The sequence below is a fragment of the Plecotus auritus genome (genome assembly GCF_963455305.1).
Source record: "Plecotus auritus genome assembly, chromosome: 2".
In the NCBI taxonomy this organism is placed as follows: Eukaryota; Metazoa; Chordata; class Mammalia; order Chiroptera; family Vespertilionidae; genus Plecotus; species Plecotus auritus.
In genome coordinates, this window is record NC_137771.1 from 7,170,412 (window position 1) to 7,185,266 (window position 14,855).

Genomic DNA, 14,855 nt, shown 5'->3' on the forward strand with positions numbered 1-14,855 from the left:
TTGAGGTTTCTATCTCTCTCTCCCTCTCTCTTCCTCTCTGAAATCAATAAAAATATAGTAAAAAACAAAATCCCGAATAGTGCTGGTCCAGTGCCTGCTGTGTGCCTGCACTGCTGTGGGACTTGACGCAAGCTTGTCTTCACAATCCCTTTAATCCTTTCCATGATCCTATTATTAACGTAGTGCCCCTGCGGTCACTGTAACTTGCCCAAGGCTACCCACTCAGCATGTGGCAGCCCTGGAGTGCCAGGCCCAGCTCTTCTCCCTAACCCGTGCTGTGCTGCCTGCCAGGTGACCAGAGGCAAGGTCTGCCCTCTTGGGCATCAAAGCCTCCATCATGAGTTGCGCTGACATGTTGGGGGGTTTAGGAATGTTGCTGGGAAAGGCTTCAGGGATGAGAGTGGAAGGGGTGCCCCTGAGAGTTTGCCAAGGTGGCCTGCCCTGGAGCTTCTCCGCTTCTTTTCCAGGGTCATCCCCACAGCATCTGTGCCCGCAGGGGCCATCCGACTGCAGGAAGCAGTGCCAGCAGGACTACTACCTGGACAGGGCCCACCGGTGCACAGCCTGTGTGAGCTGCAGAGGTAAGAGCCTGTCCTCCCCTCCACGCTCCTTCCAGCAAAGCAGGGGTGGGGGGTCGGGGGGCCCCTCTGGGGAGAGACAGAACCTAGAAGGTGGGGAGCATCGAGATTAGGTGACTGCACTCTGACCTGGCCCCTGGTGCCTCAGTTACCCCTCTGGATTTGTGAACTGATACCAGTCATGACCTTTTGCGCTCATACTTTTTGGAGAGACTTAGTTAATGTTTCCTCAAGGGAGGGACTCACATTTATCGAGTTTAATGTCTGCAGGACCCGTAGGGGAAGATTCTTTCCTTCTCCCTGCTTTACAGTGAGGACACGGAGGCTTAGGGAGGTGGGGCCTTTCCTAAGTCACATGACTCTGGTGAGGCCCCACCTGGAGTGTGAACTGAGGGTCTGACACAAGAACTTCCCGCAGAACTCTCTCAATAAGCGCCTTGTTGTGAATTTCTTTTTTTATTTTTATTTATTTTATTTTTTTAAATATATTTTATTGATTTTTTACAGAGAGGAAGGGAGAGGGAGAGAGAGTTAGAAACATCGATGAGAGAGAAACATCGATCAGCTGCCTCCTGCACACTCCCTACTGGGGATGTGCCCGCAACCAAGGTACATGCCCTTGACCGGAATCAAACCTGGGACCCTTCAGTCCGCAGGCCGACGCTCTACCCACTGAGCAACACCGGTCAGGGCGAGTTGTGAATTTCTTATGATGAATGTGGTTTGTGTGCTACCTGGCGAGTGTTTTGCTTTTGTGTGGGTTTTTTGGGAGGTGGTGGTGGGGAATGTGTTGCGATTTCTTGGCCTAATGAATATTCATATTTCTTAGCATGCTTAGTGTACTTGAAAAAGATGTATATTTTGTTTGTTCCGTACAGAATTCTACATATACCTATTAGATCAACTTTATTCATTATTTTATGTAAACAATACACATTCTTATTTAGTTTTGTCACCTTCACAAAGGTTGATTTCTGAGGTAGATGTGTTAAAATCTATCTTCTGCCGAAACCGGTTTGGCTCAGTGGATAGAGCGTCGGCCTGCGGACTGAAGGGTCCCGGGTTCGATTCCGGTCAAGGGCACGTACATTGGTTGCGGGCACATCCTCAGCGGGAGGTGTGCAGGAGGCAGCTGATCGATGTTTCTCTCTCATCGATGTTTCTAGCTCTCTATCCCTCTCCCTTCCTCTCTGTAAAATATCAATAAAATATATTTAAAAAAATAAAATAAATAAAATCTATCTTCTGCCTGACCAGTGTGGCTCAGGGGTTGAGCGTCAACCTGTGAACCAGGAGGTCACAGTTTGATTCCGGTCAGGGTACAATTCCGGATTTCAGGCTCCATCACCAGTAAGGGGAGTGCAGGAGGCAGCCGATCAATGATTCTCTCTCATCATGGATGCTTCTCTCTCTCTCCCTCTCTTTTCCTCTCTGAAATCAATAAAAATATATTTTTAAAAAATCTATCTCCTGATATGCTTGTTTTTTGTCAGATGTTCCTTGTGTTCTATTTTTGCTTTATATATGTCAAAGCTGTGTCATTAGGTATAATGTTCATGAACATTATGTGTTCTTGGCAAGTTGGACCTTTTATCAACATGCAGGGTACTTCTTTGTTCCTTATAATGTGTTTGCCCTGGGGCTGGTCAGACCTGGGAGGAAAGGACCCATTTTTGTTTGATACTAGCATAGCCATTCTTCGTTTTTGTGAGCATTTCTCTGGTATAGCTTTCAAGTTTTAAAATGAGTGACTGCATTTGATTAAGTGAAAGTTATATGTGTTCTCCACCCCAAATTCAACCAATAGAGAAGTGTAAGGAAGAAAGCCAACTCTGCCCCTCCCCCATCACTGGATGATTGACGCCTCTCTGTATAGAGAGAAGAATGGGTAGTCTAGTAGCTAGTCTACACATATATAGAAAGAAGGAATTTTTAAGAGGATAAGATAATATTATCTATGGCATTAAAATGATTACATTTATTTATTTATTAATATTTATTGATTTTTTTAGAGAGAGAGAGAGAGAGAGAGAGAGAGAGAGATTTGTTGTTTCACTTATTTATGCATTCATTGGCTGATTCTTTTATGTGCCCTGACCGGGGATCGGACCTGCAACCTTGGTGTATTGGGAGGATGCTCTAACCAACTGACCTACCTGGCCAGGACCAGAACTTTCTCATCTTACCCAACTGAGACTCTGTCCCATTAAACATTAGCTCCTCAGCTTCCCCTACCCCCGTCCCCCACCCTTTGGCAACTACCATTCTACTCTCTATGAATGGACTACTCTAGGAAGTTCATGTATGTGGAATCATGCAATTTTATCCTTTTGTGGCTGGCTTATTTCGCTCAGCATAATATCCTCACGGTGCATGACATGGTAGCATGTGTCAGAATGTCCTTCCTTCTTAAGGCTGATCAACAGTCCATTGTATGTCTATTTACTCACTAGGGGCCCGATGCACAAAGATTCGTGCAAGAATGGGCCTTCTTTCCCCTGGCTTCTGGCATTGCCTTCGCTCCAGCCCAGAGCCTCCTTTCTGCCTTCCCACGCTGCCCAGAGGCCCGGAGCTGCTGGGGCGGGGTGGAATGTCTGCGTCCTGCCCTGCCCCCGGCTGCTCAGTGCCTGCATATGCAAATTAACCCACCATCTTTGTTGGGTTAATTTGCATACTCACTCCTGATTGGCTGGTGGGCGTCACAAAGGTACAGTCAATTTGCATCTTCCTCTTTTATTAGTGTAGATGTCAATGGACACTGGGTTGTTCCACCTTCTAGCTATCGTGATTATTGCTGCTGTGAAAATAGGGGTCACGTATCTTTTCAATTTAGTGTCTTGGATTTCTTCGAACAAATACCCAGAAGTGGAATTTCTGGGTTATAAGGTAGTTTTATTTTCAAATACTGTTTTCCATAGTGGGCTGCACCAATTTACAATCCCACCAACCGGGTGTGAGGGTGGGTAGGGAATTCCCTTTCATAGCTCTCGTTCCTCTGAGAATATTAATTGTACTGATTCTAAAGGCTGTCTTCCCTTGTGTCTGCTTCCTCAAGCATTAGTGCATTTTTGAGTTTGAGGCTCTTTCGTCTCCATGCTGGTTTCCGCTCATGTTTGGTCTTAGTTTTGCACGTCGGAGCTAGGGACTCGGGGGCTTGTGGAGCCCACTCCAGTGGCCGTGGGGGAGGTGGAAGGGGCAGGATCTGCCAGTGGCTGGTCTTCTGGATCTGAGGGTCCTTTCCTCCCAGGTCTGACCAGCCCCAGGGCACCAACCCAGTTCCCTCCCCCCAGAGCCTTTTTGGGGAGATGCTTGGCTTCCAGCTCTGTGGCATCAGCGGATGAGGAATCTGGGGACACTGACCCGCCTGGATGCTCCTGTCCTGTTCCCTGGGGCCCGTCCCTGCTGGCCCCCACGCAGAGACTGGAGCACCCTGGGGCCTCTCCCAGCACTGTCCTCTTGGACATATTTTGGGCTGTGGCCTCCTTCCATTAATTCCATCTGCCTCCCATGCTGGGGGGAGTCTATCATTTCTGGTTGGTCAACGAAGCCCCTTACTGTTTTCCAGGGATGTTTGCGTTCACTCATTCATTACTTTTACCAGTGACATTTCTATTTGAGATGAAATTCACCATTAACCATTTTTTAAAATAATGCATTAGGTATGGTTGGTATTTTTATTTCTTTATTTATTTTTTAAAAATATATTTTTTATTGATTTCAGAGAGAAAGGGAGAGGGAGCAAGAGATAGAAACATCAATTGATCAGCTGCCTCCTGCACACGGACCACTGGGAATTGAGCCCGCAACCCAGGCATGTGCCCTGACCGGGAATTGAACCGCGACCTCCTGGTTCATGGGTCAACGCCCAACCACTGAGCCATGCTGACTGGGCCTGTTTGGTATTTTTAAATGCTTATAAGTGCTTAATTCAGCAAATTCTCAGGTCACCACAAAACCAAAGTCTATGAGATTTCAAAACATGGTCAGTCTGCAAGCATAGCTCAGTTGGTTAGAGCATCATCCTGATGATGAGAAGAAAAGTCGATCATCACTATGGCTTGCTTTGTGCTCTCTATAATTAATAACTACCAGAAATTATTAATAAAAAAAGTAAACGTTCTTTATTTGTATCCTTTGTGCCCTGTAGGTTGAGCACATAATTATTAACAAGATGAATAGTAATCAGTTACCCTAATAGAAGTTAGCAAATGCATAGTTGCTAACATTGCTCTGTGTAGCAGTATTTAGTGACCTTCTTAATGTATGTGCCTTAGGTAACAATAAAATGAGTTTGCACACCTGAGCCTCATGTGCAGACCACCTAATACTTAGTGCCTTATTTATTTATTTAAGTTTTTTTTAAAAAAATTTATTGATTTCAGAGAGGAAGAGAGAGGGAGAGATAGAATCATCAATGATGAGAGAGTATCATTGATCGGCTGCCCCCCTGCACGCCCTACTGGGGATCGAGCCCACAACCTGGGCATGTGCCCTTGGCTGGAATCAAACTTGGAACACAGGAGTCCACAGGCCAGCGCTCTATCCACTGAGCCAAACCGACTTAGGGCAGCGCCTTATTTTTAACATAATTGGGATATTGTTTGTAAAATTCATTTAGTTTGTAAAATTCACTATTTTAAAATATTTTATTGATTGATTTTGAGAGAGAGAGAGAGAGAGAGAGAGAGAGAGAGAGAGAGAGAGAGAGAGATATCAATTTGTTGTTCCACTTATTTAGGCATTCACTGGTTGATTCTTATATGTGCCCTGACTGGGGATCAAACCTATAACCTTGCAGTATCAGGATGATGCTCTAACCAACTGAGCTATCCAGCCAGGGCTAACACTCACCATTTTAAAGTGTACAGTGCAGTGATTTTATTATGCTGGGCTCATCCTGTGCCACCACCACCACTATCAAATTCCAGAACATTCTACCTCCCCCAAAGAAACCCATGACCTCCCACGTCTTTCCTCCTCCCATCCCACCCCACACACTTCCCATCTCTGTGGACTTGCCTACCTTGGACATTTCATGGAAGTGGAATCCCAGGGCATGTGGCTTAGTGTCCGGCTTCCTTAACTGTCGTGTTTTCAAGGTCGATCCGCACGGTAACAGGTGTCGCACTTCACTCCCTTTCACGGCTGAACGTGATTGCGTTGTGTAGACGGCCACGTTTTGTTTGTGATGTCGGTGGACACTTGGGTATCTCTGCTTTGTGGCTGTGATGAATAGAGCTGCCTGATCATGTGTGAGTGTTTGTGTAGACGTATGTTTTCAGTTCTCCCGGTGGATAGGTAGGAGTGGAATTGCTGGATCGTAGGTAAATCTGTGTTTGGCCCTGGCTGGGCAACTCAGTTGGTTAGAGAGTTGTCCCGATATGCCAAGGTGTGGGTTCGATCCCTAGTTAGGGCATATATGAGACTCAACCAATGAATGCATAAATCAGTGGAACAATAAATCGACCTCTCTCTCTCTCTCTCTCTCTCTCTCTCTCTCTCTCTCTGCCTCCCTCTCCCTTCCTTTCTCTCTCTCAAATCAATAAATAAAATTAAAAACAACAAATCTATGTTTAATTGTTGAGGAACCACCAAACTGGTTTCTACGGCACAATCTAATTACTGTCCCCGCTAGCATGGTGTGAGCGTTCCCGATTCTCCACACTCTTGCCAACACTTGCTATTGTCTGTCTTTGTGACTGCAGCCATCCTAGTGGGTGTGAAGTGGTATCTCATTGTGCTTTTGGTTTGCATTTTCCTAAGGACTAATGATGTTGAGCATCTTTTCTTGTGCTGACTGGCCATTTGTGTATCTTCTCTGGAAAAACATTTTCTTAAACCTTGGCTCATTAAAAAAAATACTTAATACACTTTTTTTGTTAAAAGGTAGAACAGCCATTTAAAATATATATATATATTTATTGATTTCAGAGAGAAATGGAGAGGGAGAGATAGAAATATCAATGATGAGAGAGAATCATTGATTGGCTGCCTCCTGCACACCCCCTACTGGGGATCGAGCCTGCAACCGGGGCATGTGCCCTTGATAGGGGAATCGAACCCGGAACCCTTCAGTCCGCAGGCCGATGCTCTATCCACTGAGCCAAACCAGCCAGGGCCTTAATAGATCTTTTAAAAGAACAGTGTTCAATTTATAGAAAAATTGAGCAGAAAGTACTGAGAGTTCCCATATGGCCCCACAGTCTCTCCTATTGTAAACACCTTGCATGGGTGTGGTGTATTGTTGCAGCTGATGAACCAGTACCTGTACGTGATTAACTAAAGTTCATAGTTCACTTTAAGGTTCACTCTTTGTGTTTGAAGTTCTATGGCTCTTGACAAATGTGTCATGTCCTGTATCCACTGTTGCAGTATTTACAGGGTAGTCTCAGCCCCTCAATCCTCTGTGCTCCCTGTCTGTCCTCCCCCCTTTACCTGGACCCTGGAAACACTGGTCTTCTTACTGTCCCCATAGTTTCGTCTTTTCCAGAGTGTCGTAGAGTTGGAGTCAGCCTTTACAGATTGGTCTAGATTGGTTTCTTTCACTTAGAAATAGGTGTTTAATGTCCTGCCATGTCCTTTTGCCCATTTTATTTAAAAAATATTTTTATTGATTTCAGAGAGGGAGAGGGAGAGGGAGATGGAAACATCAATGATGAGAGAGAATCATTGATTGGCTGCCTCCTGCATGCCCCATACCGGGGATCGAGCCCGCAACCTGGGCATGTGCCCTGACTGGAAATCGAACCGTAACCTCCTGGTTCATAGGTTGACACTCAATCGTTGATCCATGCCGGCCGGGTGCCCTATTTTAAAATTGGGACATTCATTCATTTTTAATACAGTTTAGTGGTCCCCAGGGTCGGGGGCTGGGAGGTGACTGCCTCAGGGTCCTGCCTGCCTAGGGAAGGCCACAGCAGCCCTCTCTCGCATGCACACTGTCCCTGGCGGGTCCTCGGTTCCCTTCCCTCGCCCTCCCTCTGTCCTCCGTGACCCTCCTCTGTGTCCTTTAGACGACCTTGTGGAGAAGAAGCCATGTTCGAGGAACTCCCCCCGCATCTGCGAATGCCGGGCCGGCATGTACTGTACCACGTCAGCCTCCAATTCCTGCGCCCGCTGCTCCCCCCACTCTGTCTGCCCCCCAGGGATGATTGTCAAGTTCCCCGGTAAGTACCCCACCCCCAGCCCAGGCCTGAGATCTGTGCCCACACCGCACCAGCCCTGCCGACCTCCAGATGACTCCGCACCTCCCACGGCCTCCCTGTGGGGCAGATCACAGCTCCTTTTTCGATGATGCCCCTGTGCCTCTGTGCCCCTGTGCCCCTCCCCCTCACTCGTGTCCCAGGCTCAGAGAGACCCTGGGGGCCCGAGGCACAGGCCTGGCTGGAAGAGGTCTTGGGATGGTTTGAGGCTCGGGGCAAAGTTTCTCTGAGGCAAGAAAGACACCTCAAGTCTCTGTCCTGGGAGATCCCTGGGGGTTAGAGGAGCAAGAGACTGGGCACCAGGCTCAAGACTGAGAAACTAGCTTTCTTTTCCAACTCGCTGTGTGACCTCAGGCAACTTCCTTGTCTCCTCTGGGCTTCTGATTTCCTGACAAGGAGGGCCAGGTGGCCAGAGAGGAAATAAGGGCCGCAGGTCCTGGGTGGGCAGCACGGAGAGGGCCTTTCCGAAGGGAGGCCCGGGGAGCAGGTGGGTGCTGGACCGCAGCCCGGAAGAGGTGCCACTGCCACAGGGGATCAGAGGGAGCCATGTCTTCTGGGGATGAAAGTGCCCGTGACCTGGTCCTTCTCCAAAGTCCCATCCCGCCTCCTCTCCTCCACCCTCTCCCTTCCCTCCCTGTCCTCCCAGCCAGCCCAGCCACCATTCCCACAGATTTTTGCCTCCCAATTCTCTCTCCTGCCCCCACCCCAATTTCTCCCCAGGGCAGGCAGCCACAACCTCCCTTGCAAAACCACATCGTATTTTGTGTGTGTCTCCTTCACATGCCTTTCTAAAAATAATAAAATATATTTTCATGGAGGTATATTTAATATAAGATAAATATTTACTTATATTAAAAATATATTTTAAACATATTTTTATTGATTTCGGAGAGGAAGGGGGAGGGAGAGAGAGAGAGAAACATCAATGATAAGAGGGATTCATTGATCGTCTGCCTCCTGCAAGCCCCACACTGGGGATCCAGCCCTTAACCTGGGCATGTGCCCTGACCGGGAGTTGAGCCACTGAGCCCGCGGGCCGGGCTAGGGGACTCTTGTCTGAAAGCCTGTGTACGTGGGCACTTCTGGTTGCTGGTGTGTTGGGCTCCAAGTCTGAGATGTGAAGCAAAGAGAAGGCCAGGGGACTCTCCTCCGGCCCCACGGCCCTGGGCCTGTCTGCCTTCCACTTTCCCGTTCAGTCATTTAGTGCCTCGTGGGAGGAGGCAGGGAAGGCGCACCCACCCCACAGGGTCTCCAGCATGCGGTTTGCACCAGGACCCCCCGTGGTGTGGCCCCTCCTTCCTCTGGCCCAGCCTTCAGCACCAGCCCTCGCTATCTGGGCTCCACCTGGTCTGTCTCCTTTCAGTTCCGGGGACAGGCAGGGCTTTCCCCTCTACCAGGCCTTTGCATATGCTGTTCCCTCAGTCTAGGACACCCTTCTCACCCCATTCACTGAGTTAACTCCTACTCAGCCTGGAGCTGGGTCACACAAAACACTCTGCTAAGGGACACGCAGAAGCCCGCCACCCGCAAGCAGGGGCAGGGTGGTGGGGTGGAACGCGCTCTGGACTGAGCATCAGATGCCTGGATTTCATGTAGCTCTGCACCTGGGGGGTGTGTTCCCAGCGCTCTCTGGGCCTCAGTCCCCCCATCTGTCAAATGCCTTGAGTTCAGTTGTTCCAACTAGGACGTGTAAACCAGTGGTTTTCCTGTGATTGCCACATGGTGGCGCCAGAGTGCTCTTTGCTGCCCCTAGACCAGTGGTCGGCAAACTCATTAGTCAACAGAGCCAAATATCAACAGTACAACGATCGAAATTTCTTTTGAGAGCCAAATTTTTTAAACTTCTTCTAACGCCACTTCTTCAAAATAGACTCGCCCAGGCCGTGGTATTTTGTGGAAGAGCCACACTCAAGGGGCCAAAGAGTCACATGTGGCTCGCGAGCCGCAGTTTGCCGACCACTGCCCTAGACCCACCCTGCCTGAGGTGATACCAGTGGCTGGCCACATGTGGTACCTAAAATGTGTCCAGTGGCATTAAGGTATGCCATCAGTATAGAATATGCATGGATTTCAAATACTTAGTATAACAGAATGTAAAACATCTCATAATTATTATTTTTAAAAAATATTTTTATTGATTTCAGAGAGGAAGGGAGAGGGAGACAGAAACATCAATGATGAGAGAGAATCATTGATTGGCTGCCTCCTGAATGCCCCCCCCCCCACTGGGAACCAAGCCCGAAACCCCGGCATGTGCCCTTGGCTGGAATCGAACCTGGGACCCTTCAGTCTGAGGCTGATGCTCTATCCACTGAACCAAACCAGCTAGGGTTCATAATTATTTTTTATGTTGATTACCTGCTGACACGATATTTTAGATCCATTGAGTTAAATAAATATATTTAAATTAATTTCACATGTTTCTTTTTACTTTTTAAAAAATACATATTTTTATTGATTTCAGAGAGGAAGGGAGAGGGGGAGAGAGATAGAAACATCCATGATGAGAGGGAATCATTGATCGGCTGCCTTCTGCATGCCCCACAATGGGGACTGAGCCTGCAACCCAGGCATGTGCCCTTGACTGAAATCGAACCCAGGACCCTTCAATCCTCAAGCCAACGCTCTATCCACTGAGCCAAACCAGCTAGGGCTCTTTTTACTTTTTTAAAATATTTTTTAGCCCTAGCTGGTTTGGCTCAGTGGATAAGAGCCTCAGCCTGCGGACTGAAGAGTCCTGGGTTCGATTCCAGCCATGGGCACATGCTTAGGTTGTGGGCTCAATCCCCAGTAGGGGGTGTGCAGGAGGCAGCCGATCAATGATTCTCTCTCATCATTGAAGTTTCTATCTCTCTATCCTCTCCCTTCCTCTCTGAAATCAAATCAATACAAATATATTTAAAAAATATTTTTAAAATTGATTTTTAGAGAGAGAGTAGGGGAGAGGGAGAGAAAGATGGAAACATTGATGAGAGAGAAACGTGAATTGCTTGCCCCCTTCCAGGGATGGAGCCTGCAACCCAGGCGTGTGCCCTGACTGGGGATTGAACCAGCAACCTTTTGGTGCGCGGGGCGATGCCCAAGCAACTGAGCCACCCTGGCCAGCGCTGTGCTTTTTTAACGTGGCTACTAGAAGATTTAAACGACCCGTGTGAGCTCATCATATTTCTATGGGACAGTGCTGCTCTGGGAGGGCTCAGCCTTTGGCAGCCACGCCCTGGCTAACTTCTAGGGTCCCCTGTGGCTCTCCCATGGGGCAACATCTCTCCAACTGTAACACGGAAAGTAGCTTCTGGGTCAGGTTCCGTTCTCGCTAAGCCCCAGCGAAGAGCTTGCACAGGCTCCTGTTCCTGAAATTCACAAAATCCCACGAGGCAGGCGGACTGCATTAGCTCCATCGTGCAGTGAGGAAATTGAGGTCCAGGTGGCAGGCACATGGCTCAGGACCACCGAGCAGAGACCACGGCGCGACGGTTTGAAGGTCACCCCCAGGTCCTTTCTCAGCGACGGGACAGGAGTCCAGATGAGGAAAGGGACATGGTATTCACTGGGCACTTGCTGTGCGTCCCACCGTGAGAGAGGCCCACGGGTGAACTCTCTGTCCCGACAACAGCCTGGGGAAGACAGTGTTATTATTATTACCCTTGGCCTTGTCTGGCGCGGCTACGACGCGATAGTGGTGACAGGCAAACCCAGGCCCACTTGATGGCAAGCGCTGTGAGTTTTCCTCTCACTCGGCTTCCACCCAGTTAGTCTTCAGGATTCTTTGGGTTTTAAGCGGCAACATCTTAAATTTGTGGCTCATGTAACTAAAAAGTCTGGGGACAGCTCTGGGTAGCTTCAGGCATGGCTGGATCCAGGCGCCCTGGCTTTTCCTACCTCTCAGCTCTATCCCCTATGCTTAGGTGTCTGTAAGATGCCTATCAGCAGCTCCAGGCTTGCTTCCTACCCAGCCCCAGTGGAGAGACAGCTTCTTCGTCCTACATTTCCCACAACCAAAAAAACAAAACCTTGACATTGCATCTCAGACAGGTGTGGCTTAGGTCACGTGCGCCTCCCTGAGCCAATCCATCTTGGCTAGGGGAATGGGAGAAATGGAATAATTGGATTGGTCCATCCTGGCCCCATGGCTACTCCTGGAAGGGAAGGAGGAGGGGAGGAAATCAGCCCTAAAGACAGATACTGAGATGGGGAGAGTGGTTTCCCCGGGGAAAATCAGGCTGTTTACCCCCAGAGGGAACGGAGGCTGGGCAGGTGCAAACACCAGATGGCCACTGCGTTGGCCAAGCGCCCATCCAGGACCGACTCTGGTTTGCGGTGGTGAAAGTCGATTCCTGGAGTCTTCGGACTCCTCCATACCAAGTCTGAAGGCATTGTGTCCCCTGCAGGCACAGCGCAGAGGGACACCGTCTGTGAGCCCCCCTCCCCGGGGACCAGCCCTGACTGCGGCACCGGCCGGGAGGACTGCAGGGCGCCTGCCAGGTGACTCCGGCCCTTCCCATCCAGCTCGCCTCGGTGTGGGGCTGTCTCACCCACAGGATGCCTGGACCATAGCTGGGCTCGGGGGGGAGGGGACAGGTGGGGTTCAGCACAGGGTGCCTGGGCTCCAGCGCATAGCAGTGAGCGTGGAGAGAGGCCATCCCTGCAAGTCATTTGAGGCCCTACTGTGTGCCCTCCCTGCCCCGATTGCACAGGAGGCACAGGAGGCGTAGAAAACACAGCCCTGGCTCCCTGACAGGGGGCCTGCCAGAGACTATGGGCAGGAGGTCTGGGGCCCCCTGTTCCATAGAAACGGTTCTCCCTGAGCACAGACCTCCCCGGCCCCATCAGCAGAATCGTCCATCCCATCTCTGGCTTTTTCCCCAGCGGCACCACCTCCCGGGCCAAGCTCACCCTGACCTCAGCCAGCTCCGATGCCAGGACCCTGCTTCTTGAAGGGGACACTCCTCTCACCCCTGAAGCGGATTCCAAAATGATGAGGGCTCCCAACCCTCTCTCCTCCATGGGGAAGCCCAGTCTGGATCCAGGTAATTTCTCCAGAGGTGCTGGAGGCTGTTTCCCGTAGCAACGGTGTCTGATTGGCGGGTGACCTGTGCGTGGTGGTCCGGGCAGGCAGGCCCTGAGCTGTGGTCTTTCCCAGTGTGGGGCGGAGCGGCTGGAGGCACTGAGAGCCAGCGTAGACAGTGGGGGCACCCACCCATTTAACAGCAGTTTGGGGTGCCTCCCGAGTGCTGGACTTGCTGGACTCTCAGGGCGGTGCTGCTGCTTGCAACAGAGCAGGTGAGCCTCTGCAGGTGTCGGTTTGCTGCGCTCCTGGTTCCCATGGCGACGGGTTGGGGCCCCCAGTTCTCCCTGGCTTATTACTTAATAGCCTCCCATTGTAGAGGTACGCCACACTGCTTATTCAGATAGATATTTGGGTTGTTTCCACTCTGGGGCTATAATGAATAATGAAAAATCTTGGTGCGAATGTATTTGTTCGTTTCTCTTGTTGCTTTTTAAAAAAATCCACGTGTAGGACTGCTTAGAATTCTGGGTTGTGTCCTACAGTTGTGCTCAAATATGCCCTCCCACCCGGTGGCTTGCCTTCTCCTTCTCCTTACGGAGGCTTTCCATGACGAGATGTTCTTAATTTTAATGCAGTCGGGTCGATCCATCTTTTCCTCTGTGGCGGCGAGAGCTTCCTATGTCCTGTCTTGTAAGACTTTCCCTCCTCGGAGCTCTCAGAGGCACCCTGCATTTACCGTCCAGGATCATTATTGCTTCGCCTTCCATGTTTAGCTCTGCCATCTACCCTGGTTCGTGTGTATGGCGTGAGGCGGTGGTCATGTTAAAAGTGTCCACGTGGCCCTGACCTGTTTGGCTCAGTGGATAGAGCGTCGGCCTGCGGACTGAAAGGTCCCAGGTTCGATTCCGGTCAAGGGCATGTACCTTGGTTGCGGGCACATCCCCAGTAGGGAGTGTGCAGGAGGCAACTGAATCGGTGTCTCTCTCATCGATGTTTCTAACTCTCTATCCCTCTCCCTTTCCTCTCTGTAAAACATCAATAAAATATATTTAAAAAAAAGAAGTGTCCACGTGGCTATCCAGTTGAACCCACACCACTGACCAAATAAACGGCCCTTTTCCCGCAGTTTTGCACGCCAGCTTTGCTGTATGTCCAAAGCCCATGTCTGTGGGGGTGTGACTGGACTTTGTCTCCTGTCCCATGAGTCTTCTTGTCTATTGTGTGAACACCACGCTGTCTTGATTCCTGTAGTTTTTCGGTCAGTCTTCATGGATGGTTGAGCAACTTCTTCCGCTCTGTTCTTCTAGTGTTGGCTAGTCCAGTAATTTGCATTTCCATGTACATTTTTAAAGTCTGTTTTTAATGTTTTTTAAGTTGATTTCAGAGAGAGGAAGGGAGGGAGAGAGAGTCAGAAACATCAACGATGAGAGAGAATCATCGATCGACTGCCTCCTGCACGCCCCCTACTGGGGATCGAGCCCGCAACCCCAGCATGTGCCCTGACGAGGAATTGAACTGTGACCTCCTGGTTCATGGGTCAATGCTCAACCACTGCACAACACCGGCAGGGCTCCACGTACATTTTAGAATAAGCCTTTCAAATCCCACAGAATGTCCTGTTGAGGTTTTGGTGAGGGTTGCCTTGAAGCTGCAGATCAGTTTAGAGAGAATCCGCTGTTGCAGTGTCTAGTACACGGCATAGCCCTACATTTATTTCGGCCTTCTTCAAATTCTCCCAGTAATGCTTTATTCTTTTCTCTATGTAGAGATGTTCACGTGTTTTTGTTAGAGTTCTAGGTACTTCATATTTCTGACGATGATCCAACGGTATCTTTTTCGATACGTCATGTTCCAGTTCTTTTTGAACCGTGTGAAATTGCCAGTATTTGACTGGCTGACCTATCAAAACAGCATTTTCATATGGGTTCAACCCACATATACAGACATTTGATTGACTCAGATATCGTAACATTGTATCCTTGCTCATTCACTTATTAGTTCTAATAATGCATCTGCAGATTCTTTGGGATTATCTGTGTACTCAGATGGCTCTCTTCCTTTCTAAAA

At 49.3% G+C, this 14,855-nt stretch overlaps 1 protein-coding gene across 1 annotated transcript in view; it reads left to right on the forward strand.

Annotated features, from left to right (window-relative positions):
* The first annotated feature begins 494 nt into the window (after nt 1-494).
* Nucleotides 495-14,855, forward strand: part of TNFRSF8 (TNF receptor superfamily member 8) — a 43,018-nt gene continuing 28,657 nt past the window's right edge. Inside the window, exons 1-4 of the mRNA XM_080657080.1 lie at nt 495-581; nt 7,592-7,744; nt 12,169-12,262; nt 12,647-12,807. Of these exons, the coding sequence (XP_080513206.1) occupies nt 7,657-7,744; nt 12,169-12,262; nt 12,647-12,807 (343 nt within the window). The 5' untranslated portion in view covers nt 495-581; nt 7,592-7,656. The remainder of the gene's footprint in view (nt 582-7,591; nt 7,745-12,168; nt 12,263-12,646; nt 12,808-14,855) is intronic.